Here is a 26,407-nt window from a genome sequence, read left to right on the forward strand (position 1 = left end):
CATGACAACTAGACCAAAGCTAACTGGTATGTCCAGTTGTTCCCAGAACACCTCCAGGGACAATGGCTCCACCACCTCCCTGGGGAGTTTTTTCCAGTGCCTGACCACCCTTTCCATGAAGAAATGCACAGAGCCAGGCACTGGCTTTCTGGATTCATCACCCACTGCCCAGCTCTGCGCTGATAAGGAATAAACAAACACGAGGACTCTGTGGGTGGCTCTGCCCGACGTGGGACGAATGGAGGGGATTGTGCTGACCCTAGCAGGCCAGGGCAGGGCAGGATTCCAGAGCTGGAGGACAGTATTAAGCTGTGCCAGGGCAGGTTTAGGTTGAACATCAGGAGTAGTTTCTGCACACAGTGGTCAGTCATGGGAACAGGCTGCCCGGGGCTGGTGGTGCAGTCACCGTTCCTGGAGCGTCCAAGGAAAGACTGCATGTGGCACTCAGAGCCATGTTCTAGTTGACAGAATGGTATTCGGTCAGAGGTTGGACTCGGTGATCGCAGAGGTGTTTTCCAATCTCATTCCCTCTGCCACTCCGTGATTTTGGGGACCCACAACCATCCCGGCGCAAACGAGGCCGCGCCGCCCGCCCACGACGGGCGGGCCGCGCTCTGCGCGTGCGCCACCGGCCGCGCTGGCGGCGGCCGCCCCCGCGCCTCCCCATTGGCCTGCGCGCCGGCCGCCGCTCCGGCCCAATGGCAGCGCTCGTTGTTGAGGGGTGGCGGGAAGAAGGCGCTGCCGGGGCCCCGCCCCTTCCTTTCGCCGCCGCTCTGCCCTCGCGCGCGCACGTCCCAGGCCGCTGTCTCGCGCCGCCGCCGCCGCCGCCGCCCAGGTGAGCGCGCGCCCGCCCGGCCCCCGCGCCTGCTCGGCCCCCGCCCCTGCCCGCCGCCGGCCCCGGCCCCCGCCCCTGCCCGCCGCCGCCGCCGGGCCCGGCCCCCGCCCCTGCCCGCCGCCGCTGGGCCCGGCCCCCGCCCCTGCCCGCCGCCGCCGCCGCCGGGCCCGGCCCCCGCCCCTGCCCGCCGCCGCCGCCGGGCCCGGCCCCCGCCCCTGCCCGCCGCCGCCCGGCCCGGCCCCCGCGCCTGCCCGCCGCCGCCGCGGGGCCCGGCCGAGATCACTCGGGCCGGGGGCGGGAGCGGAGAGCGGCGGCCATGTGCTCTCCCGGCCTGCGCCTGGGCCGGGACTGGCGGAGGGACGGCACGGGCTGAGGCGGACGGCAGGGGGCCAGTGCCGCCTTGCCGCTTCCTTCCCTCTCCGGGAGAGCTGTGCGGTGCCGGCGCGGGCGGGAGCGCGGGCGGGAGCGGGGCGCCGCGTGCCGGCCCCGCGCTGCACAGTCTGCGGGCCGCGGGGCCTCTGGGAGCGGAGCCAAAGGATTGTGGCCCCGAGGGAGAAGGGGTGAGCCCCTCCGAGCACACGGAACTCGGCCGTGCTGAAACTCTGCTCTCCTGTCTTGCAGGATGCGTTACGTCGCAGCTTATCTGCTCGCCGTGCTCGGGGGCAACGAGTCCCCCACGTCCAAGGACTTGAAAAAGATCCTCGACAGCGTCGGCATCGAGACGGACGATGAACGCATGAACAAGGTGGCGTCGCCTCTTGATTCCAGATGTCCCAGCCAGTGGCAGACATTGGAGCTGTTTCCTTGGCTTCGGTGTTCCCGTTGCCTCCTATTGGTCTACTCCTATGCTGTTCAGACATTTGCTGACCCTTACCGGTGTGATTTGTAATCACTGCTGAGCCAGTCACAAGTTTTTACAACTTTTGTTGGAAGTCTGGCTTTCTTATTCAATACCTTGGCAAAGATATTGAATGTGTTCAATACCTATGCAAAGGTCTCTTGTCAGTTCTTGCTGACTTCTGGTAGTTCGGTCTAATCATCTTCATTGAGATGGTGGCTGCACAGAAGGATGCACTGAAAAAGTTCTGGCATCGTGTATAGTCTGCACTGAAAGTTCAGTTCTTATTTTCGGTCAGTATCGATTCAGAGCTAACACTTTTGAGGGCCTGATGCTCAGTAGTACATTCTTATTTAGTGTGCTGCAAAGGAGCATTTGTTTCCTCACCAAGAAACATAGGCTAATCCTAACATGGAGATTAAAGGTACTTGATTATAATGTATAGGAAGATTTTGGAAATTAATATGAAAGTGGTTGTGTTGAAAAACAGACTTCTAAATATTATCTTAATTAGAATATTTCTTGTGATATAATAGATCTTCAGCATTGTGGACCTAAAAATAATTGGTGATGGGGAAAAAAGCCAAGAACCAATAAAATGGTCTTATCACTTGTCACTTACTTCTATGTGAAGTGTTTCCAGAGAGGTAAAGGTAAAAAGAAACTATTTTTCCCAGTATTTTACCATAAAGCAAAGGAGACAGTGGGTTGGCTGAGCTGACAGCATCCTTACTATGATTTGGAATGTTGGCTTGAACTCGTGATGTTCCTGTTTAAATGCCAGGTCTTTTGCTTTTGGCTCCTTTAGGTTTAATACCTTAATAAATTAACTGCTTCCTCTGATCCTCCAAAATTTGGAAAGCGGTTCTGGAATCTGTTTTGGTCATAATTTTTGGATTGTATCTTAAGCCTATGTAAATGTAGTGAAGTTTTAGAATCACCTTTCTCCTGGATGGAGCAGTCATGCAGGCACATAGTTTCACACATCTCGTGCTCTGTATAAGCAGAAGGTTGTTAAAAAGCTCTTAGCTAAAGTCCTTTAGCTTTGGCCACTGACTCCTGGTATTTGGGATTCACCAGTAAGTTCTGGAGCATTGTTTTGAAATGCTTGCTTTAGCAGTTTTGGGGTTTGAGTTTTGCTTTTGTCATCCCTGGTTATACAACAACGGTCCTAAGATTAAAGTTGGAACTCTGTGTTCCAGGGCAAGGATACAATAGCTTGGCTTTTAACATTTGGTAGGGCTAGGAATGGGACCTTGTGGTTTTGGGTCCAGAACCCAGTGCTTCAGAGCCTCCCAGGGGCCATTAAGCAAGAAATGTAAACAGTCCCTCAGTGACTTACACTCTTGGTAGGGCTTCCTAATTGGTTGCACACCTCTGTATCCTTTTTTTCAAGGTCATTGGATTAATTATGAATTCAGTAACAGATTTCATGAAAATGCTTAAAGTATTAAAGACTTAGCTGAAGTTTTCATGTCAATGTTCTGTTCCTGGCACTGAGAAGTAAGGAATTTTGGGGCTAGATAAGCAGCAGGATGGAGGTACTGCATATGATGATTTAACAGTACTCGTTTAAATGTAGCTTATTCTTAATGCTGTTTGAAAACTCTTAACATTCCGAATTTAACTTACAGGTTATTAGTGAGCTGAATGGAAAAAATATCGAAGATGTAATTGCCCAGGGTAAGTAGAGTCTCCGAGTGACCCAGGTAATTGCCTCTGTTTACTTTGATAGCCTAGATCTGAGAGTATGGAATTGCTGCTAAGTCACGGACTCTGTTCAGCATTGTGGATCACAGCTGAATTGAGTGGAATCAGGTCCATTCTAATTCCCTGCAGGTCAGTGCCAGTACCTGCTGGGTTTCGCTTGTGGACCACATTAAACTGGAGAACTGAAGCATGTGTGAGCTTACTGGTAGTCTGCTCATGATGTAGTTTTCTGGACATCTTGATAAGAGACTGAGCTGTCCTTCGGGGTCTCTAGGAGATGTTTTGTGTTTTACCCACTTGTGTGCACCAGTGATGTAAAGCATGAGGAACAGGCAGTTGGCATTGGGGTGCAGCTCCTCCCTTTGCAATGAGCACAAGCCTCTCCATTGCACATCTCTTATAGAGCTCTCAGAGTCCAGCATTTCCTTTTCCCTGAGACAGAAATGAGGGCTGATTTCCATAGAAATTTGTGGTCTTACTGAGGCTGGAACTTTTTACATTAATTGACTGGGTCATAGGGCTGAAGTAAAGCCGAGCTGGGGTAGTGCAAAGGTTTCTGATTAATGAATATAAGTGTATAGGCACAAGGAAATTTGCAGGCATATTTTTGTTTAAAGGTAGCCAAGACTTTGCCTGGCCTTGCTGTCAGGAGCAGGCACTGGACATTTCTATCCATGTGGTTTGAAAGACCTAAGAGAGCTATTATACTTGTGGTTACAACACATGCTGTCTCTTTCTGTAATACTTTAAATAAATTGTCTCTTAGAACATACATGCATATGAAACATGTTTGTTTACTTTGCTAGTTTAATTAGATCTTGAAGTAACAGGGAATTATTTAGAAACTGATTCCCAGAAACTGGAATACAGGCAAACATAGTGTGTACGTGACCTTTGAATGCCAAGGGAGCTTTGGTATGTGAAAGACAAGAGGCCAGAGAACTAGCTGGCTTTCCAAATACGAGCAGAAATCAGAAATCTCAGAGGAGATGCAATAGGGTTCCATAGGGTGCTGAGGAATTTGTTTAAAATACTGTACTCTTTGCCATAAATAAATCAATCTTTCCCTTTATTTCCTCTGTGATCCAGTTATGCCCTCAGAGTTCTTTATCCTTAAAGGGGGAAAAAAAAGGAGCAGGGGAAGCCAGTGCTGCCAATATGTTACTTTTGAGGTACATTATCACTGGGCTGCTGTGCTGTATTCAGAGAACAATGCGGGTGTGTGAAATCGGATGTGTTTGCTGCTATTCTTATGACAGCTTTTGGAAAAAAAGACTTTTTGAACAGAAGAAAACTTACTAATAATATGCTGCCACTGTTCTTAGGATAAGCCTTTGTGAATCTTAAAATTCCTGAGTGTTTTTCACAGAACAGTTTATACTTACCATGGATGCAGCCTCTTGTTCCTTTCAGCAGAAAGTGACAGGTTCAGTCCATGAGACAGGATCTGTTCTTTCCTGCACTCTTCCATTTCCCCTAACTTCTGTGCTTGTGATGAGCCTGTAAATCCCTTCTCTTGTGTCCCACTCAGGTAATGGAAAACTCGCCAGCATGCCGGCTGGGGGAGCCGTGGCAGTCTCTGCTGGAGGGGGCTCTGCTGCTCCTGCCGCAGCTGCTGCCCCTGCTGCCGGTGAGTGTGGGTGGAGAGGCGTGGCTCCAGGGCAACTCCTTTTGTCTCTGGTAACAGCTTAACAACTGAGTCAACATTTCAGGGCTTCCCCACTTCAGTAGGTGATGGAAATGTCAACTGAACAGTTACTTTTGCTTTGGACAGTCAGAAGCATTTGCTCTTTGTCTGCCTTAGGATTGGTCTTGCTCAAAACAGAATCAAAGAGACTTGGTGGTGTAAAGCACATTCCTGCAACAGTAGTGTCTGTATCTGTTCAGTGTTTCTTGGTTGCTGAAAGGGAATGAGATTGACCCTGGGGGCTCCAGTACTAGTAGGCAGGGGAGCTGAGATCACCAAAACTTGTATCTTGAAAATCTGTGGTGCAATGTTAATACTGACTATTCACTTGGTCTTTTTTTTCTTCAGCTGAGGAGAAGAAAGAAGAGAAGAAGGAGGAATCAGAAGAATCTGATGATGACATGGGATTCGGCCTCTTTGATTAATTGTTTGTTATAGAGAAGTTATTAAAATTCTTTGTTTTAAATGTTTTTGTGTTTGTTATTATTACGATGCAAGTGCTCTTGGATTCAGCTATTGAAATGGCTCTGACACAGCTTTGACTTTTATCTGTCTGCAATAGGTGTGTGAATTTTCTGACAGACTGTAGGACTCAGCTCTGAGAGTACTGAGGAAATGGCAAAGCTTGTGTGAACCTGGATGCTTTTTTTGACACTGCTGTTTCTTAAACAGTGTGTGGAAACTGAATCTTCCTGATGTTAGCCTTCTCCATTCTATTTTGCTCTCAATTACTCAGTGAAGTGGCTCATCTATTCAGCAATAAAAGGACTTTGTTTCCAGGATCTGTTTATTCAATTCTGAAATGTGAAACTGAATGAACAGCAGGCCTGAATTAGGCCAGAAACATAATTTCAGAGCTAATTATAGTAATTTGGGTTTTAAATATTTAAAAGCACCAATTTCATTAATGTCACATTTCCAAGATCTAGGGACAACACTGATAAAATGGTTGACTAGGATTTCCTGTCACATCCATATGCTTAACAGTCTAACCAGGAGAAAAAAAAAAAACAAACTCCATCCTGCTGTCATAGGACACAGATCAATGCAGAGGTGCCCTTCATGTGGAATGGCTGTTCTGGGCTATCAGGACATAAATCTTACCTTGATCTGAGCAAAGAACCATGAGAATGGTGTTTCTGGAGAACTGAAACATCTCTGGCATGCCAAGAAGAACGTATCAGCTTGAGAGGAAGGTAAATTTTGCTTTATTTATAAAGTGTCTACTGCTAGAAGATGGTTTTGGCAGGCAACTTAACATGGCTTCTTGTGGAAATCCTCATCTGTCAGGGTAGGTAGAGTACAAATTGCATGTGTGATGATCTTCCCGTGATAAAGTCTGCACAGGTAGAGTCAAAAAGATATCCCTGCAGTGTGTATACTGAGGAGCTTTTCTAGTGTAGTTGTTTTTGGGGAAAAGCAGTCGCTGGTACAGCTATGTTCATATGAGTCATTGGACAAAGCATGGCAAGTACTTCTGGGAGTAAAGATGGGTGAAATCCAAGTAGGAAAAACTATTTTATCTCTGGTGTACTGAGAGAAAACACCCAATACTTCACAGCAAAGCAAAAGAGCAGTTGGAAGTTAGAGCCTCAAAATGGCCATGATTTAAGCAACTAACCCTTACTGGCCTTCTCTCCCTGGTGCCAGAAAATGTACAGCAAGTAACAGTGCCAATACCTTTCATCTACTTTTTCTCTTAAGTGCCAGCCTGGTGATCTGGTGGTAATGGAAACCATTCATTGTTCACTGTAGTTCTCTGTCAGATCTGTAATTAAGGTGGTTCAGCCCTGGGAGCAGGGGGGCTCTGTTGCTATTTTCTTGGCGATTTCGCCATTTCAGTTCACTGAAAAAGAGTGGATTTTGGATGTTGTTTTACTGAGAGGTGCCTCTCCCCTCCCCAGTAGTGCCTTGCTTTGCTGCCGCAAGAGCACCATCAGTGTTTACACAGGAAGGGATTGCCCTGGCACAACACTTAGTAGAGTTTTTCCATGCACAAAGGAATTTATTTGAATGGCACTGAGCTGGCTACTGTGATGAGGGCAGGAGTATAACTACATCTAGACTAACTTATTTTTTCACCGTTTTTCTCCATCTTCTTCATATGACCTTTTAACCTTGAACTATGGGCTTGATCCTGTGGTGGGTGTTCTCTTACAACATTTAAATTCCTTTGCAAAAGTGCATGATTTTCATGAAAACTGTCAGTTAACCTGCTCTGAGAAAAAGGACAGCTCATTGGTAAACTGTTCTGAGAAGAAACTTCTAGGGGCAGCTCTCAGGGAAAGCACTGAAAATAGAGCTCTCACTACAGTGCCACAAGGAGTCAATGTAACATTACCACCTGGTAGGTTTTTTTTGAGAAGGTCAGGGCATGGCTCTGCTCCAGGATTTCACACACATTTTGCAGAATTTGCTAAAACTTCTGCATAGTGAACATTCATTCTGAATACAAAATCAAACTTATTTAGTTTACTTTCCCCTTACCTATTTATGAAACTGGTGCCACCTGATGGCTTTGTACATGAGCAGTGATGTGCCTGGAAGTCTATTGCACACCTGTTTGGTGCTCTGCATGGAGTTCTCTCTGTTCTGATTTCAATGAGCTTCAGCTGTGAAGGAGATGGGATTCCCTGCTTCTGCTCTGGAGTCACTGTTCTGAATTTTCAAGTCTCAGTGATGCCTTTTCAGACTTATCAAAGACAAGGGTACTGGTGGGGTGGGTGCATTGTATTCCATGATTCTCTCAGAGGAGACTAGTGCCTGCTAAAACTTGGACTTGTGCATCCCCCTTACAGAATCAATTTTAGCTGGAGAAGATTTTTCCTGAATTTTTCATGGAAGATGGGCTCAAGGGCATTGAAGAGAAAGGGAGGGATAGTCTTGTGCCTGGAGATTACAGTAGTAACTGATCATTACCAAATTGACAGCAGGGGAGAGTGATTTAGTCATAGTCTTGACATTGAAATGTGCAGGCTTTCCTCGCTGGTACACAAATGCTGTGCTGTCTCAAATCAGCTCTCACGGAAAATCATTCCTTACAAACACCATGGACCAGGGAGAGGGACAAGGCATCTCCACTACTTGGAAAGCAGGGAGAATGTCCTGGACACTACTGTAAAGCAATAAGCAATGGCTCCCTGGGGCCACTCTCAACTGGTTTCATTCTTATTACCAAGGCCCAGTTTTGCAAGCTACTATATGCAGGCAGGCCTGTTGAACTCAGTAGGTTTGACTTACGTAGGTGCAGAGATGGCTGTAGTACCTTTCCTCGAAGAAAAATTCAGTCCCAAAAGAGCAGGACTGCTCCTCTGCCTCAGGACATGCTCCTATGAAGCAAGTGCCAAGAGTCTGCCATGGAATGACCTGATGTACACAAACAGCACAGGTAAGAAAAAGACATTTAACTTTGGCTTTCCAGGGATGTTGAGAGCACTAGGGTTAAGCTTCATGACTGGTGTGCTTTTCTTGCTGACTAAGGACAACAATACTAAAGTAACATTCTGAAATCACCATTGTAACAGGCTGCCTTTGGTCTTCCCTTGAATTCCCAATGGCTGGCAAAAACACAAGGTCTTGCCTGAAAAAGCAGAGATTGTTAGCCTGCATGTTATTATCTTGTAGGTACTAACAGCTCACCATTCATTAGACTAGAAAATAAACACAACAACAAGAGGTTGCACGTGAAGCAGTGTCCATGGCATCTCAACTTGTAGGGGCACGAGTGGATTTGAAAAGTTTCAGTTGGAGTTTGACACACAGGAAAAGCTGCCTTGTAAATCTTGCTGATCTGGCTTACTGCTGCATCATAAGCAATAGCAGAACTGTAGCACTTTCTAACTGGGGGGAAAGAGATTAGTTTTGAGGGTTAATTTATTTTTGAGAAAAGCACACTTGTTTGTCAGCTTGTTAGTGCCAGTGCCCAGGCAGCACTCCACAAGAGATTAGTGTTCACATGGTTCATTTGATCGACCTGTTTCAACAGGGCAGCATTAACCTCCTCAAATAAGTAACCTTGAAGGCCAAGGCAGAGTGATGTAAACAACTCAGGATGAGATTGCAGTTGGGAAATCAAGTGAAACTAACTCCAGCATTGTCGCAGCATTGTTGTTTCTATTTTCCAGAAACGCTAGGAACATTAAGGCTTGTGAAATGCTGGAAAAAGAGGGAGCAACGCTGCTGGCTCCAGAATGAAGATGTTCTTGTGGTTACAAGTGTTTGGGAGGTATCGGCAGACAAGGTTCAGTGATCAGTTTTGCCACAGACTTCTGCTCCAGTCACAGCCCAGTGACCAGTTCTTCTGCAGAACAATCCCTGTTCTGGAAAAGGGGAGACACAATGTTTCCTTTGGGGTTGACTACATGAAAATACCTTTCTGTGTCACCAGAAGCATGGGGTGGAAATCCATGATGGTCTTGGTGTTAAGGGCCTCTAAGAGAGTCATGGCTCAGGTGTGCTAGGGCTCACCTCTCCAGGGGGAGATGAGGACTGACAAGGGTTACGTAACCACATCAAATGCAAGGGAGGAAGGAAATTACAAAAGCAACTAGAGGTATGAGAGGAAGGGAGAGAAGGGTATAGGGAGAGGATTAAGGTAAGCAGGGTTAATTCTTTATGTACTCTAGGATGTTAATATGTATAAAGGGGAGTTCCTAGCAGCTAGGTGAGGTGGTGGGCTTGGGGGCAGGACCTGAAAGAAAGATAAAGCTGTACTCTTGCCTGTCTGATGAAAGCAAAGGGCAAACACTTAATGAAAGAGTGCTCTGTCTGTAGAGGCTGGAGTATGATGTCTGACTTGAACTCAAATATTGGACTTATGCAAGGGTTACCTTCTGAATTTAGCTTCCCTCACGTGACTGTGAGGCAGTGGACTGAGGCATTAAACAGCTGTTCTTGCAACCTGATGGCCACTCTTTAGGGAGGGTATTAGCCTCCCTCGTATCATTTGAAAGGATGTTTGGAGTGGAAGGAACAGGAAGAGGGGCTACATGGATGACTTCCACTAGCATAAATGGTGAAAGAGTTGTTAAGTACACATTTAACACTATCCCAAGTGAGAAACTTCTGACCAGTAATAAGAAAACAAATTCAAATTGCTTTATGCCAAGATTAAAGAAGTAGTTTTTTAAACTTTGGTAGAAAGTGCTTTTTGCCCTATGTTGGTTCCATTAAAAATGTATGCTTTTTGTTTTGTATCCCCCAAACCTCCCTCCTGCTGATCTTGCTTCCTAGCTTTGAGTAGAGCAGCTCATTCTCTTGCTATGCCGATCTTTTTGACATCTCCGTAAATTTTCATTCTTACCTAATGATTTGGATGACTGTAGTCTGTATTGTTTATGGCAAGGGGATCTTTACAGCTTCTGAAATCTATTTTGATGATCAACTAGCACTGGCCTCTCACCCAGTGCTGCTCTGTGGTGACCTTGTGCAGAAATACTGCTGAAAATCACAGTTGCCCTGAATAAATGTAAGCATTTTGGTGAGCTTAGAGGCATGTAGAGAAAAAAATGTTGAGAAAGGGTAAGTAACTGCGTGTGTTTTGGTGATTAGTATACAACAGTTTACAACTTCTTCATAAAGGGAAGAGGCAGACACTGATCTCTTCTCTCTGGTGACCAGTGACAGGACTAGAGGGAATGGCCTGAAACTGTGTCAGGGCAGGGTTAGGTTGGATATGAGAAAAAGGATCTTCCCCCAGAGGGTGGTTGAGGACTGGAACAGGTTCCCCAGGGAAGTGGTCACAACACAAGCCTTAACAAGAGTTTGAGTGTTTGGACAGTACTCTTGGGCACATGGTGTGACTCTTGGGGACGTCCTGTGCAGGTCCAGGAGCTGGACTTGATGATTCTTATGGGTCCTTTCCAATGATTCTATTAGTTTTGAAGGGGGACAGGGGATTACCTTTTTCCCAGTTCTTGCCCTGTTGCTGTGACAAGACTTGCCTCCTTCTGACTCCTCAGCTTTTTGTGAAAGGGGAAAGCTTTTCCTGTTCTCTCACGTTTCTTGCCCGATCCCTGAAAAACAAAGGAAACCCCGAGGACTTGGAGTAGATGCTAAGAATCGGGATCCGTGAGGGAAGGACAGCCTGCTGTCCCGGGACAGGGAGAGGCAACCTTCTCCCTCCGAGAAGCTGGCTCGGCCCTTGCCGCTTCAGGGCGGCGCTGGCACGGCTGCCCTGGCTGGGCGGCCGGCGAGCGCCCGCAATGGCCCGGGCCGGGAGAGGGGTTCACCGGAGGAAGGGTTGGCAGGAGGGGCCGGGCGATCCCGCCCGCGCCGGGGCTGCCGAGGGGCGGCGGCCATGTCGGGGGCGGGCCCGAGGGCCGGGCCGCCGCCTATAAAGCTGGCAGCCGGCGCCGCTCTGCCAGCGGCAAGCCGTGCCGTGCCCTGTGATCGCGTCCCGGGCAGCGGCGCTTCCCGGCTGTCCCGCCCGTCCCGCGGCGGTGCGGGAAGAGACCCGCGGCTTCACTTCTGCGCCGCGGCTGCTGCTGCTGCTTCCCCGCAGTACCCTCCGCCTCCGGCGGGGCGCGGAGGCCATGTTCCCGCTGGACTCCACCTGGAATATCTCCTTCGCCGGCTGCGGCTTCCTGGGGGTCTACCACGTCGGTGTGGCCAGCTGCCTGCAGGAACATGCCCCGTTCCTGGTCGCCAACGCCAAGAAGGTGTACGGCGCCTCGGCCGGGGCGCTCACCGCCACCGCCCTCGTCAGCGGCGCCTGCCTCGGTAAGCGCGGGCCGAGCCCGGCGCTCCTTCGCCTCTTCCCTTCGTTACTGCTAATTTGTTAATTGGAACAACAGCGAGGGGAAGTGGGTGTATACATGCATGTGCGGGTAAATAGCGCTGCGCCCGCCTCCTCCCGAAGTGCGAGCGGCGCTTTGTTTTTCAGGCCTTTCCCCCGCCCCGGTCCCTGACGGGTGGCTGAGGTCGGGGAGGCCCCTGGTAGTGGGAGGTCGGCACAGGGGTCCTGGGTCTGACACCCACCCACACAGACGTGTGTAGCGTGGACTTGCTGCGCTCCGTTTGTGGGTTTACCTTGCTAGGGTGTAGTGTAGGTCTGCTGGGGCTCTGGGTGAGGAGAGGAGCCTCTCGCCGTGTGGGCACTGGCCTTTGGGAGCCGTGAACGGGAGGTGAAGCGGCTGGAGATGGAGACGTGGAGTTTGTGTGTGCAGATGGGAGCCGGACAACATCTCTTGAGTAGCGCAGCCTTCAGTCTGCATGTTTATTTCTGGAAGAGTGTTATTCCTTGGGATCTTGGGCATTGAGGAATTCTCTTGCCCTTTGCAAGAGCTAGATCTCCAGTTATCTAGATTTTATCTCTGTTTTCAAGTTATAGAATGACCTTACAATTCTATCTCTGAAGCAAGCACACAGTGTAGGTTGTGTCCCTATGCCTGAGGAACAGCTGAAGAAAATGGTTTGTGGTGCCTTCTGGCTTTTTTTTTCATTTTACATATGGGAGGGAGCTAACAAGCACGTGGTAAAGTCTGTACTTGGAAGCTTTTACGTTGAGAATAACAAATGCAGAAAAGTTTCTTAAGCTTGAAAGGGGATTGTGGTGTGAGACAATCAGGTATATTTATTTAGTCTCAGAGAATTATGAGCTTCTCCTAGAGCTAAGGGTAGCCAGAGATGTTTATTGTTTGAAGTTCTCTCACCTTGACAAGTGTTTTTCCACGGCACTCCATTTTGAGATGTAGCCCTCATACAGCAAAAGTTAGCATTTTCTGTGTAGTTAGGTTTGAAGTTTCCCTTCCTGAGCATTTTGTTTACAGAAATGCCCAGTGAAGTGCAACCGTAAATTCTGGAGCTCTTACCAGCTGTTCAGACCCCAGTCTGATATCTCGAAGCCTGTAGTGATGCCTTGTTGCCAACTTTTACTGTGGACAAGGGATAATAATCCCTAATCCCTTCTTGTGTAGGGATCCATTTGCAGGTAGCTGCCAGGGATTTAGTTGTTTAATTGCTGTTGTTTCTGTTGAAGAGGTGACTCCCCAGTTAGTTCCCTAACTGGGTGATCCCTCTGCCACTTGAAGGTGTGGCACAAGTGTGAGACAGGCTGATGGTAGTGCCCAAATCCTTTGCCTTGCTTAGATGTCATCCTGAGTGCTGAGCAATCCTGTTATCATGTTTACTTTGTCTGGCTATTTATATGACCAGAGTATCCATGGTGTGCCAGGTACTGCCCTGAGGGAGGCATCCATCCTGGTAGAGAAACTTTCTGTGAATCAGAATAGGTTTTCCCACTCCCTGTGAGGTACAGGGGGAGTGTAAGAGGGTTAGGGGTCACCTTCTGGGAAGCATTCACCTACCTCCTGAAGGAGGGCAAACCATGCTCTTCAAAGCTAACCAAGGCTTGGGTCTTGGGTGTTCCAGTTCTGTTTTCTGTTTGACTTCTCTGGAATTTTCTTCTGACTCACCTGCATGACTGACATGTATCTTGGGTAGAGAGCAGCTCTAAGGGAACAGAGTTGACTTCTGAAAGTAAAAGCACATGGGGTGTGTGGCTGTGCCATGGTATTGCTGTACCTTGTCCAAGTTATAAACCCTTCTGACAGTGCAGCTTCCAGGCAGAGGTCCAGAGGTTAGAATGAAGTCATAGGGGTAAGAGAGGACAGGGCAGAAGGTACAGCTAAACCTGAACTAGGAGAGCACTTCGTTCTCATACAGGCTCTTATAGGGTCCCGAGTATCTGTGTTTGCTGTGCTGCTGAGAACAGGTGGGCCCATGGGCTTTGAACCCATGGCAACTGCTGCTCTGCACTGTCAGTTGCCCTGTCCATGACACTAGAATGCTAAATAGTGTCTCTTGATGAATGACAAATGGGGGAATTTTGCAGAAGCCTTGCTTATTTGACTGTGTGTAGATAGTGTCCTCATGCCTGTGAACTCAAGAAGACTGTACTGTGCAGAGACGAATACTTGTAGGGGAGGAGTGGAAAAACCTCTTTCTTTTTCTTTGAGTCTGATCTTTTGAGACCCTGATCAGAGAGAGCAGGAATCTTCCTTCAGAGAATAAGATCCCACTTAATGGTTTCTTTTCCAGCTTTTTCCCTCTGGCCTTTGCATCTGTTCAGCTTGCCTGTGAACTCATTCTGCCTTCTCCTTTAGTTAAGACCTCACTGTCATCATTTGTGTAGGACAGGAAGGCTTTGCTATGGGCTGACACTGAACTGAAAGCCCTGACCAAGTGATCTGCAGCCTTTAGAGCACACTGTGGGCTTCAAAGGTGTGCTTGAGAATACCAAAGAAAACACCATTGGGCATGCATATTACTTAGGCAGGGCATCTTATATTTATATAAGAGATCAGGAGGTATTTGCAGTCTGATATGACCTTGCCTAGCTCTGGTTAAGCACTTTACCATTAAGTTGTAGGGATCTTGGATTTGTTGTTCAAGGTTACAGTGGTGATGTTGCCCTGCATCTGAAGTGCTCTCTCCCCAGTTTTGAGGTTCTTCTGTTTGCTGGCATGAAAAAGCAGTGCAGTTTTTCCACTAGAATAATCTGTATGGCTATCAAGGTGCATTGGGCAGTCTCCTGTGTTTACAAGTTACTCGATTGTGTATAGTGCAGTGTTGTGGCATGAATAGCTTCTTGCCCCAAGGGTATTCTGGAAAATAGCTTCTGTAATGCCTGTACCATGTCTTGGGGCTCTTGGAGTCCAGCACGCCAGGAAATGCACCTTTATGTGCCAAGTGAAAAGTTCTCATACTGACATTGTGCTCTCCTCTTTGTGTTTACCTCCAAACCTGCAGCTTTTCACAAATTCTAGGTGTGGAACTTTGAGGATGGTCACCTGTCTGTATAAATCTGAAAGTCAGCGGCCTGGATGAGAAAAACTGGCTTATGTGACATGGTGAGACCATCCTTTTTCAGTCAGGAGGAATGCTAAAGTGCAGCTACTGTAGGCTTCTTTCATCCCTAATACTGAGTAGAGAATGTATTTTTGGTAAGGTCTGGAATCATCTCACTTTGGTGAGCTGTATGGGGTTTGTTGTGCCCGCTTTGGGGGCATAGCAGCCTGAATAAATGATGGGATGTGAAGCAGTAATCACTGAAAAGCTGTCTTTGAGCTGGTACTAAGGTCCCTCTGACTCATAGTTAACCAACAGCATCCCAACTGTCTGTGTGGCATGTTAATGTTGTCCTAGACAGCCCTGTCTGAGGGTGGGTTGGAACTGCTGAATTGCTTCTATTTTGGGGGGAAGGGGTGGATTCTGCTGTCAAATGCAAAGCTGGCTATCAAACCCCATCTGTTGAAGTTAGCTGTTCTCCTATAGCATGACAAGGTCAACAGAAAATGAAAAAACAAGCTGAGGAGATGCTTTAGTACTAAGAATACAGAAAGGAAGCTGTGTGTTGCTAGATTGAGTAGTGTTGTTTGGGATGCTCTTTGGAGAGCACTTCCTGGGTTGTTTACAGCATTTTTAAATTTAATTATTTTAAATTGCTATCTTAACCAGGTCTCTGTCTCAGGCTTGACGTGAGATGAAATAAGTTCTTTCACATTAGGGTTTGCTTGTCAGCTGTCACCATGTGATTACCAGGAAATGTGCTGCTGAACTGTAGAGACGTTTTCCATTGGGTAGCAGGAGAAAAAAAATAGCCCAATGAACAAAACCTTTTGAAACTGAGATAATTAGCAATATTGGCATCTTAAATGTTGTGCTTCTGCAATTTGATTATGTGCATGCAAAGGCTTAAGAACTGGTCATAGAGATTTATTTTCTCTGTGTTTGTGTAATCTTAACACCAAATCTGAGATTGACAGAGAGAAATAAACCAGCTTAGAGTCTGTGGAATCCTCAGAGCAATGCCAGTTTATGCTGGCCAAAGCATGAATCAGGATGCTTATCCTAGGTGAAGTATATGTGATGCTGTCTTCTTTGGTTGTGTGAAGAGAACTATGGATCTACACAGGGACACGAAGGAAAGTTTTGTAGCATCTGTGGTGTCTCTGTAGTCAGGTCCCTCTTTGCACTTGTACCTTCTGCAGAGGCCCTCTCTGGAGAAAAAGTTGTTGAGGTCAATAGCCCCAGCCCAGGAAGAAGAGACACCTTTATGTACTTACATGGAAATATGGATATAATTAATGGGGAACCTTCTGGTGCTTCTTGGAAATGGTAAAGTTTTTTTCTGTGGTGGAAATAGAGGTGGAGGGGAGATGTTCTGTGCTGACATAGACGGAAATGTTCACTGGCTTGGTGGAGAAGCCTGGATCTGTGCCCTCAGCAGTCACAGGGCTGTGGGATCAGGTGTCCAGAGGAGTAAGCTGGCAGCTAGAGCACCCTGCAGGACCTCTTGATGGGAGGAAGGAGCTTGTTCCTGCTGTCTGCCTGGCTCTAATAAGGAAGCTTCTGTAAGGAAAGGTGCTCTTGCAGGCGTCTCATTGGATGAGTGCAAGGGAAGCAAAGGAGCCACTTCTAGCGAAAAACAGTCCTAGCAAGGCATGTGTTTATTCTTTTGGCACCCCACGTAGACAGCAGGTGTGCAGGGCAGCTCGGTGCCCAGCCTTGCTGTTGGCCATGGCAGCAGCTGTACAGTGTCACTGGCAACAGCACAAGAGGTCTTTGGTCGTTCTTCTGACCCACAGGTTCAGCACGTCTCTTGAACTTGCAGCATATCTGAGCTGTTCCACTTCTTTCTGTCTCTTAGCTCCCCAAACTCCTCAAGGCAACTGCAAGTCCTCTGTGTAAAATAGAAGCTGTTGTATGTTCTTCAGGGTCCTATGTCCACTTACTGATTGTGTTTGGAAGCTTAGTCCTGATAAATCAAAAGGCTTCCTCAAATTTCTTGCTGTGTCATTCAGTTCCAAACTCCAGCTGCTGCAATGGTTACAGCAGCTCTGCCTGCATGTCCAGTAGCTGGTGGTACTTGTTTCCTGTCTATTGGGGGGGCTGTATTACCTTCCAGTGCAGTGAGTTTGGAATTGTACTCAGATGTTGGGCCCCTGCTCACTGTGTTTCTTCGTGTTTCTCTCTGTGCCCTCCATGAAGCACGGATGAAATGCTCCCTGGCTTGGCTGGAGTGGATTTCCACCTCTTCTGTGCTTAGTTTCCACTGAACTTGAAGAGGTCCATGGAAGGGCTGGAAATGGTAATTAGTCAGCATTCCTTCTTTCTGGAGATGGGAATGGGCGGGCCTTCTAATTACAGGACCTTTGCAAAAGCTCAGGAATCTTACTCCAAGGAGCAGTGTGAGTGGGTGACTCCTGTTCACCTTGCTCGTTGCAATATAAACCTTACTTGTGGTTGAATTCCAAAGTGGCCACCGCTTTTCCATTGAATTCTCTGCACGTCTACACTTTTGTTGCCCAGCTCTAATAATTGTTCTCTTCCTTTCTGCTAAGTGTTCTTGGGCCTGGAGGTGAAAGTCAGAATGTGTCTTCAGTTATGTGAGAGTCAGCAGAGCCTGTGTATATGTGTGTGCCTTGTCAAGCAAGTAGAGTGAGAGAGAGTGAAAAGGAGGGGTAGAGGAAATGATTGCATGTGGAAGGCCCTAAATAAGTCCGTGTCCCTGGGAAAAGGCAGAAGTGGTAAAGTCTGAGGCAGTAGAAAATCCCTCCCAAGGAGCACAAAGGAGAGAGGCAATTAGTGAGCCTGGGAGTGTAGAAATGTTGCTGGAGATTGTTGTAGCCCTGCCATTTGTAGTCACAAAGGCCAGAGGAATGGAGGAGAGAGTTTTTATCACTTGTGATACACAGCTGCTTGTGGCAGGCCTGATGCTGTCCCTGGGGTTGTGCTGATCTGTGGTGCAGTGTGTTACATCAGGTGTGGGAGCTGGTAGCTTTATTAGAACCCAGGGGTTTGTGCTGCCCTCTGGCACTCTCCCAGAACTGAGCTGGTCGTGCTTTCTGGTACAGATAAAGCCAAATCCCCAATGATGACTTCTGCCTGAAAAGACCTTTGGAATCTGCAAGCTTCATTAAGTGTCTTCTGCCACTGTTTCCCAGGCTTTTAGCTATGCTGTGCCTGGAGTTTTTCTTCTGAGAATGAACCATGCTCTTCCTCTTCATACGCTGACATTTGTTTGCATGGATATTGGTTTTGGAGGCCTTTTTTAGTCTTAGGATTTAAAGGATTGAATATCATTGTAGCATTGGAGGTTCTGGCAATCTCTTGAGTTTGCCACTCCTGTGGATTATCTAGTTTAGCATCATGAAATAGAGGAGGTGAACATCTGAGGAATCAGGAATCCCTTTACATATGTTAATTACAAGGGCCAGTCTTGCTGGCTGCATTGAATGTTGCTGATTCAGTGCTGGGCCTGGCAAAAAAAAAAAAAAAGATCCAGTGTATTATGGAGGCAGAGTGTGGATTCATGCCGTAGTTATGCCATGCATGGAAAAACTTGGAGTCCTGTTTCAGAGTGGGCTGTCAGCACAAATTCAGAGATTTACATTGATTTATCTATCCTAGTGTTCTTACATATCAGGATTGGTAAAATAATCTTCAAGGGAAGCATTTAACTACTAGCCATATTCTTGCACACAGAAGAGGTCATGTCAAATATTCATCTGAACATCTGTCTCTTGCTGTTCTTGTTTGTGTGCTCAGCTCTGCAGGAAGGGTTGAGCCGAGGCTTTTCCCCTGCCAGGGTCCTTGCAACCCTCTGTGAGCAGCTCCTGTCCTGCTCACGCAGCTGTTTTCAGAACCTCAGTCATGTTTTGGCTGGGGGTCCACTGCTGATGTCTCTGGGAGAAAGGTAGCATCAGTTTCTAGATTTTCTTGCCTAACCTTGTGATTTGCCTGATGGTGCTCCAACAAAAGGAGAATCATTCTAGAGCAAAATGCCAACACCCCTTGCCAGAGGACTGCTTTGGAAACAAAGCTGTTGATTCTCACTTCCTTGCTGGAGTCTGCCTTGCTTATGCCAGGGCCAGTGGGGAAGAGTTTGGGATGTAAGGTGACACTTGACCTGCCTGAGAAGGGAGGGCAAAGCGGGCCCAGCAGGCAGTGCACTCACAGGTGCACAGGGAGGGGCTTGGCATGGATTGGAGCGGTTGGTGAGTCTTGTGAGCATGAGAGCTGGCATGATGCAGGCTGAGAGCCAGTGGAGGGTGTCAGGGCTGTTCCTCTCATCTGTGTTAGGGTTTTAGCAGTCACACAAGTGTACAGTGGAAAGGACAGGGAGAAAGACAGGCTGCTGTGCAACAGTGCCAGCCATGTCTCTGGTATCATCTCTGAGCATGAAACAATTGCCACTTGGAAGCCCACAGGAAAGCTTTCTGCAGGGCTTAGGCTGATAGCTACCAAAAGCCACCACTTCTGCCTCTGTGCAGACCAGAGAAGAAAGGTAATTTCTCATTACAACATGGGTTTTGGTCTGTTTCTCCCCTTCACTAGCTGTCTCTGGATGAGTACTTGTTTTTGAAAAAAATTGCTTCAAACTCAGTATTACCTGGTCCAAAGTGAGCAGCAAGGATCTGAGCTGCACCTTGTCTAGTCTGCAAATCCCCTTTTCTTGTCATCCCATGCTGTCTGAATTTCACTATAGCACTGATGGAGATTGATGCATGGATGAAGATGGACCATGGCTTTCAGTTCAGCTTGCCTGGGGTCCTGAGCAGCTTTTCCTTTTCATGCACTGTAATGTCATTTCATTTCTCTAATGCTATGAACAGAAATGCAGCATTAAGCCTCATATTAGGGCATTACAGCAGAGAAAGATAAGGCTAGTGGGTGTTGCTGTTGTGGTTGTGACAGAGCGATCCTGGCTGGCTGCTGAGCTGCCTTCTGCCCTTCCTACTGATTGTTTCACAGTGGCAGCTGCACTGTTTTCAAGTTAGTGTTGCAAAAATAATCGCTCTCATCCTGACCGCAGAAACAAAGCAAGTCTCAGCTTGCAGAAGAGCACTTCTAGCGAGGCTTTGGTGTGCCAACACTTCATCAAGTCCAGTGCAAAAGTTTAGCTAGAGACATCATCAAGCCTGTGAGTTCTTATGCCTGCTCTCCCTGTTTGCTTCTGTACAAAGCAGAACAATGGGCCTTAAGGTGAGGTATGAGTGGTGCATCTGCACTTGGGCTTGCAGGAGGGTCCTGCCCTGCAGATACCGGCTGATGGATGGGCATATGGCAATCACTGTGGGCTGCCTTGTGAGCTGCTCTGTGCAAGAGGTAAAAACCCTGGCAGCTTAAAAGCAGATCTTCATCTTATGTTCCTCATATCTAGCATGTGGCAATAGTTCTGGTTCATCTGTTAACTGGTATCTAGGGCACACTAACCATATCTTTTGGCTCAAATGGCAAAAATGTCTCCTTTTGGTTTGGCTTTATTTAAACAGGTAGCATAATTGACAGCTTGTTTTTTTGTTGTTTTTTTTTTTTCTCCCCAAGTTGAAATAGAAAAGCAAACATTTTGGGGCAAACATGTTAAGAGGGAGGCTTCTGGTTCTGAAGCAATTGCATATGATCTGTATTTATGTAGCCCTCCTGCTGCAGAGTCTGTCTTGGGCCAAACATTTTGTGTATGGTCTAAGCAATGCTGAGCGTGAAGAATCTGAACCAGAAGGTAGTGTGGGCTGAGCCCTTCTTTTAGCATCTGCCTCTGCCTGCAAGAGCTGGCCTTACTTGAAAAGCTGTCTCTTTCTCGTGGTGTTTGCACTTGCCCTACCTGTGAGGTCAGAATAGGTGTTGCTGACTGTAGTCTAACAGGGATCCCTAGGAGTTGCTCCAGTAGGGGGTCAGTGCCTCTCATTCTGGAGCAAAGCGGAAAAAACACCATTATGTACAGCTGGTGGCCAGGCTTTCCAAGAACTCTGCTTTACAAAATTGTTTGTTTGTTGAGTGCTGAGGTTAAATCCCTGCACAGAGCCCCTGATCTTGCCACAGGGAACAGCTGGTCAAGCAGTAGGACTGTCTACAAACGGAGTGGGTGTGGTTGTGAGGGGAGTTGTGTTTACTTCCTAGGTATCACCAAAAATAAAAAGAAAAGTTTCCTTCCTGTATCTCTTATCTGGAGCCAAGTGAGCTGAACTGTTTCTTACCTGATAGCAAAATAGTTGGAGAGGATTGAGTGACGACCTTAAATAAAATTAAAAATATACATCAGAACAACAAAAATTAGGGAAGTCCCAGAGGAACAGCTTGTTTTGGTACATGGTGTTTCTCAATCGAACGAGCTTACAGGAGGATGTGCATAGATGAGAAAAGAGTTGGTGCTTTTGAAGACTTCACTGCTAGCTGCCATCCCCCAGCCTCAAACGTTTGAAAACGGGTGGTTTTTATTTGTGTCAAATAGTGGCAGTTTCACAACTTCTGCCCAGTGAGGGGTATGCTTTCCACAGCCAGTGCTTTTAGGTGTCTGTCCAGGATTTCAGATGGAAATTAAAGAGCAGTCACCAGCAATGGGGTACAGCTATCACCTGAACATGTCTAATAAGGGCAGGTTGTAAAACATTGCTCTTTATTTCCTGCTGGCATGGATTTGTCTTTGGAGCTCCCTTTGACATGTCTTCAGCCTCTCAGATGGACCCTCAGAGAACATCTCGGGTCAGGTTCCCATTCAGGACAAGTTGGCCTTTGTTTAGCTTGGTTGAAATGTTGGCTGGTTTTTGCTCTCTTGGGACAGTAAGTGGAAATCAGGTTGCTTCAGCATGAATGTGGAAAGTGGAACAGAAGTCTACCCAAGCAGTGGGATCTTTCACAAACTGAGGTCATTGCCTGGAGCGGTGTCCCCGGGGGTGTCCCCCTAGGCTGTGAGTTTGCTGGTGGCAGCAGGCAGGCAAGGAGACTCCACACGGCTTCTAAGAGTGCTCATTAGGTGAGGGTTTATTGGGGTCCTACCCCCGGGAGGCAGCATGGTTTCTGAGGGAGAGGGGGGGAAAGGGGAGGGGGAGAGAGGGGCTGAGCGGGAACCATCGAAGAGAGAATGAGCACCATCCTCCCGGCACACTGAACAGGGAGATTCAAAGTGGGCTCGGAACAGATCGGGCCAATGGGATTACAGACACAGGGTACTGCAGGGGAGGATCACAGGCTTGGAATAAACCATGCATTTTCGAGAGGTGAGACTGAGAGTACCATTTAACTAAAATATAACACCACAAGTCACCCTTTTTTGTTAGAAAAAATATGAAGATAATTATGATAATTAACAATTTAAGCATGAAGCAGTAATGGCACAGTTTTACAGCATAAAATAAGTACAATTGCAGTGAGGATAAATTGAATACACTATAAACAGTCCATTTGACTTGCTGTTTGCCTTTGGTAGTAGTTATTGTTCAGTTCTGAAAGGGTGTTAACACAGTACAAAGATAAAATGAGTATTTAATTGTAATAAGCGGCTTATGTGGGTCCATATTGCAGATTTTTAAGTGAATTTAAAGCATGGGCGAGTGCTTAAAGGGCTTCAGCCTTTGGCACTAAGCTCATATGAGAGTTTTTGGATTGGTCTTTTCAGCGTGACTGGCCCAATGGTGTCTTACCTTTTCCAACTGGCTTTTCGGACCACCACAGCCCCCAGTTTTAGGCTGTGGTGTCGACAGTTGCCCACAAGAATTGGGGCTGTTCTTGGGTCACTGGCACATTGCTGTGCACTGCTCCTTGGGATGAACAAACAGGCACTTTGTGATGATCTGAGCTACCCATGAGGAAACATCCAGTAATGTTCTCTGTTAATTATTTTCTAGATGTCAGTTTGAAAACTTCTGTTTTGGTGACTCTTGTTTATAGCTTTGTGTGTTTATTTTGGGCTGGTAACAGGAGTGTGTAATTAGGACTATATCATCTCCTGGGAGAGGCCAGGCAGGAAAGCATGTGCATTGCTTATTCTTAGTACTTAGAAAAGAAGCAAGTGCAGGAGCTGTGCATGCTGAGCTCGAGCAGCTTAAGGATTTGTGCCCTGGAAGAACATGGAGCAGCTCTCCTGAAACCTCTGCTCATTGTCAGAGACTGACTCTTAGCTCTTCCACATATGTGGCACAGAACAGCTGAAATAGCAAGAGACGGGCAACCGAGATAAATTAATGTTGGGGAAGATTATACTAATAAATTCATTCTGACTCATCCCGTTCCTAAATTTTCTTCCAGACTGAGATCTACCAGTAGGATAATGACAATTCCAGCAGTATTCAGCAATCGGCTGCACTGAAAACAAAGTGTGAAGATTTTAGCTGGGGACTCTTAAAAGGGACATCTGTGCTGAGTAGCACACAGAGAACAGAGAGCTGAGCAGAACTTAAGGAGTTCTGGAATGAGGTCCCTGGTTATAGTACACAGGGCTGGCAGGACTCCTGTCCTGAAAATCTTACAGTCAAAATAGCTTGGTCATGTGTTCCCAAATGAACAAGGCTGTCCAGGGCCTGGGGGAATAGCAAAAGTACCTGTGCTTCCTTCTGTTAGTTGAATTCCTTTCAAAGCTGTTGGTGTGTTGGGCCAGTTGGAGCCTTAGCTGGGTAATTGGAATGAGGAGGGAGGAGAGTTGCTGATGTGTAGGAAGGAGTCCATTTGTTGGTGTTGAATGAGAAGCAGGTTTAGTGAGGATCTGCAGTTTCCTGCCTGCCCCACTAGTCCAGGCAAGTTATGGCATCTGCAGTCTGGGGTGTGACGGCTCTGTGCTTCCTGCCAGCAGGGACAGAGTGTTGCCTCTACATCCACCAGCTCTCTGTACTGTCCTTTGCTCTCCATCCCTGCTGGAGAACTTTTCCTTTAAGTTTGTATCCTATTTACTGTTGCACTAGGCAGGGAGGGAGTGGGAATGTCCCTGGCACAGGTGATCTTTGTGCTGACACAGAGCTCTTCCAGAGGGACCTGCAGTGTCATGGGTGAGCTGCAGCCTTGAATATTCAGAATGCTCTTTCCCCTATTTAGCTTGCTCTGCTCCTATTTTTGTCTGTGTCTTAGGCACTTTTTTCCATTTGAAATACTTCATGGGTCATCTGTGGTTTTACTGGCTGGCAAATAGATACCGATAAGGTCTAACACGTGGTCTAACAGGAGACCATCATGGCACCCTTGGTGCCAAAGCCCTGCTGCTGCAGATGTGGGTCTGAAGAGACCCTTCTTCTCCACTTGTCACCCGTCCTGTCTTGCAATGTTTAAGCTTTACGATGGTCCTCGTCCTCATGCACTGCACCGGTTAGGAGTAGCCTTTCTGTTTCACCCCAGAGCCCTTAGGAGCAGTTAAGGGTTTTCCCAACTGCCTGGCTAACAGTTTTAGGTGATCCATCTTCAGCTCTGCTGTCCCAGGGGCAGAGTAACAGCAGGCTGCTCTGCTGGGGTGTTTGTTTACAGTTATAAATAGCACTTGCTGCTTGAATGTTTTTCAGGTTAGACTTTAGTGGATGCCAGGCAGTACAGACTTAGTTACTGGGTTATTTTGGAGTTGAGCATGACTGATAGAGATGAAAGTCAGTTGTTAATGGGAACAATCTAACCCTGTGTCAATAAGCTAATGTGAAGCTGGATTGATATAGCTTAAAAATGAAGTGTGAGCTAGCCGCTGCCTTCAGGCTTTTCCCATGGGTGCCACTACCTTGCCCCTTGTAGCCACTGCAGGTGACAAATCAGCAGAGTGGGGAGCAGATGACCTCTCTTTTCTGGCAAGAGACATGTTAGGGTGTTTCAGGACACAACTGTGTGATGCTCCTTTGCGTCATCACAGCTGAAATTTAGATAAGGACAATAGCCCTGCAGTACTTGGGTTTATGTATAACAACACCCAGTGGGGCAATGATGGGGGTGAGGGTGAAGGGAAATGTTGGTTTTCCAATGAAAATGAAATATTCCGTATATATTAATACAAAATTTTTGAGGAATATTGGCTTAGTAAATCTGTATAGGGAAAGGTGTTGAATTAATTGGTTGGTGTAAGAATGAAATGTTTTCACAGCAAATACTGCTAACTATTAGGGATTGCCTCTGCCCCGTGGTACGTACTTCAATAAAGAAATATAAATTTAATTCACCTTTTTCACATGACTCTGTGTTCTGAATCACTAGATCCATAAAAACAATGAGAAGCTTTCCTAAGGGCTGCATTTGACACTGGACTAGTCCTAGAAATAATAAAGAGCTGTTGGCTGATCCCTGTAGGAGTTGTCTCTCTTGACTGCCTCTAATTCAGCTGCTCCCTCTGACGGACTGCAAACAGAATTTGAGCCGGTTTTCCTGGAATAGCACTTCTGGTAGTAACAGGATTAAAACACTGTCACTTCTTTTCTCTCCTCCCAAATATATTTCCAAGAGGACTTGCCATCTGTCATGGATCTTGCTACATAAACGTGGCTTCTTTGGCTGACCCCTCAGCAGGCCTTATTTCCCGGAAAGCTGCAGGTCACCCTGTGCCCATGCCTTCCCACAGAGCAATTCCACATCCAGCTTTGGTGCAAGTGATTAAGTGAGTCCAACAGAATCACAGATATCTTTAAACACAAGTGCCTCAAAGCTCCTGTGCGTATGCACATGTGTATAAAAGGAACCCAAAACAAAAAAAAAAGGCCAAACAAAGTATTCAAAGAATGAACTTACTAATTAGCAATAACCTCACTTTGCCCTCTTGGGTATGAAACACTGATAGAACAGGCAGCTGCAACTTGGGGTTCCCCTCAAGTGCTGTTTCCTGGCATAGTTAGGACTTTGCTCTCCTGTTTTTCTTAAAAAAAACCCAAACCCCTTCCAGCTCACATTTTTGTTCAAACAGTCATAAGCTCCATTTAGTTGCAGTTGTTTTCAGTATTGCTGTCACATGTTTCTGCACACTGGGATGCCAAGCCTGAAAGCATCGTTCCCTAAGCAAGCACCATCTCCTGGATAATCCACACTCTCCTTAGCACAGCTTTTGCACACAGGGGTCTCCCCTCAGCTGCACGCTCAACACTCCCCCCCACAATGGGGGTTTCAACCAAGCCAACAATTCCCTGCAAGGCACTCAGTGCAGAGGATTTTCTGTTATGGGGTCGTGTGACTAAGGTGCTGGGCTGGGATTCCTAAAGTTTTTGCTTGATTGCAGTTTCTTTCAGTGTTTTTCCTTCCCTCGACAGACATGAAGGTGTCTTAAAGGAGTGTTTTGAGTGCTAATGTCTCAGTGATTATAAAGTGTGTCTCTGTGGGGCTGACTTCTTCCATGTTGGGAAGGATGTTGAACCATGTGGCTACTATGTGAAACAGGCTGGGCTCAATGGCTTACTGCTAATTGAGTAAGTAAGATCAGAATTAGACTGCTAAACATTGCTCTAGGACAGAAGACTGGGATTACAGGGCTAAAAATTGCTTCAGAGGGAGAACTTTGGCTTTTCTGCTAAGTTGCTACCTCACAGTGCCTAAAATCCTGACCTCAGAATCTCTGGTCATGTTCAAGGGTCCAGTTCTCTGCGTGCTTGAGCTACTGGTGTTGGTGGGT

The 26,407-nt window shown here is 47.0% G+C and overlaps 3 protein-coding genes, 1 long non-coding RNA gene and 1 other non-coding gene across 5 annotated transcripts in view; 4 read left to right on the forward strand and 1 right to left on the reverse strand.

Moving 5' to 3' along the window:
* IRF7 (interferon regulatory factor 7) overlaps positions 1 to 11,448 on the reverse strand; it is a 100,833-nt gene extending 89,385 nt beyond the window's left edge. Inside the window, exon 1 of the mRNA XM_068193867.1 lies at positions 11,441 to 11,448. The gene's annotated coding sequence lies outside the window, so the exon portion shown is untranslated. The remainder of the gene's footprint in view (positions 1 to 11,440) is intronic.
* On the forward strand, positions 674 to 5,536 carry RPLP2 (ribosomal protein lateral stalk subunit P2). The gene is made up of 5 exons (XM_068193840.1): positions 674 to 835; positions 1,457 to 1,580; positions 3,308 to 3,356; positions 4,915 to 5,013; positions 5,419 to 5,536. The coding sequence occupies exons 1-5, from the start codon at positions 699 to 701 to the stop codon at positions 5,493 to 5,495; spliced, it is 486 nt and encodes a 161-aa protein (XP_068049941.1). The 5' UTR covers positions 674 to 698; the 3' UTR covers positions 5,496 to 5,536.
* LOC137476711 (small nucleolar RNA SNORA52) lies at positions 3,490 to 3,622 on the forward strand. Its single transcript, XR_011000546.1, has one exon. It is a non-coding gene; the product is annotated as a small nucleolar RNA SNORA52 (small nucleolar RNA).
* Positions 8,618 to 9,344, forward strand: LOC137475956 (uncharacterized). Its single transcript, XR_011000159.1, has 2 exons — positions 8,618 to 8,845; positions 9,195 to 9,344. It is a non-coding gene; the product is annotated as an uncharacterized lncRNA (long non-coding RNA).
* The window catches only part of PNPLA2 (patatin like phospholipase domain containing 2), a 29,823-nt gene continuing 14,856 nt past the window's right edge, over positions 11,441 to 26,407 (forward strand). The window contains exon 1 of the mRNA XM_068193891.1: positions 11,441 to 11,790. Within this exon, the coding sequence (XP_068049992.1) occupies positions 11,604 to 11,790 (187 nt within the window). The 5' untranslated portion in view covers positions 11,441 to 11,603. The remainder of the gene's footprint in view (positions 11,791 to 26,407) is intronic.

Source organism: Anomalospiza imberbis, chromosome 6 (assembly GCF_031753505.1).
Source record: "Anomalospiza imberbis isolate Cuckoo-Finch-1a 21T00152 chromosome 6, ASM3175350v1, whole genome shotgun sequence".
NCBI lineage: Eukaryota > Metazoa > Chordata > Aves > Passeriformes > Viduidae > Anomalospiza > Anomalospiza imberbis.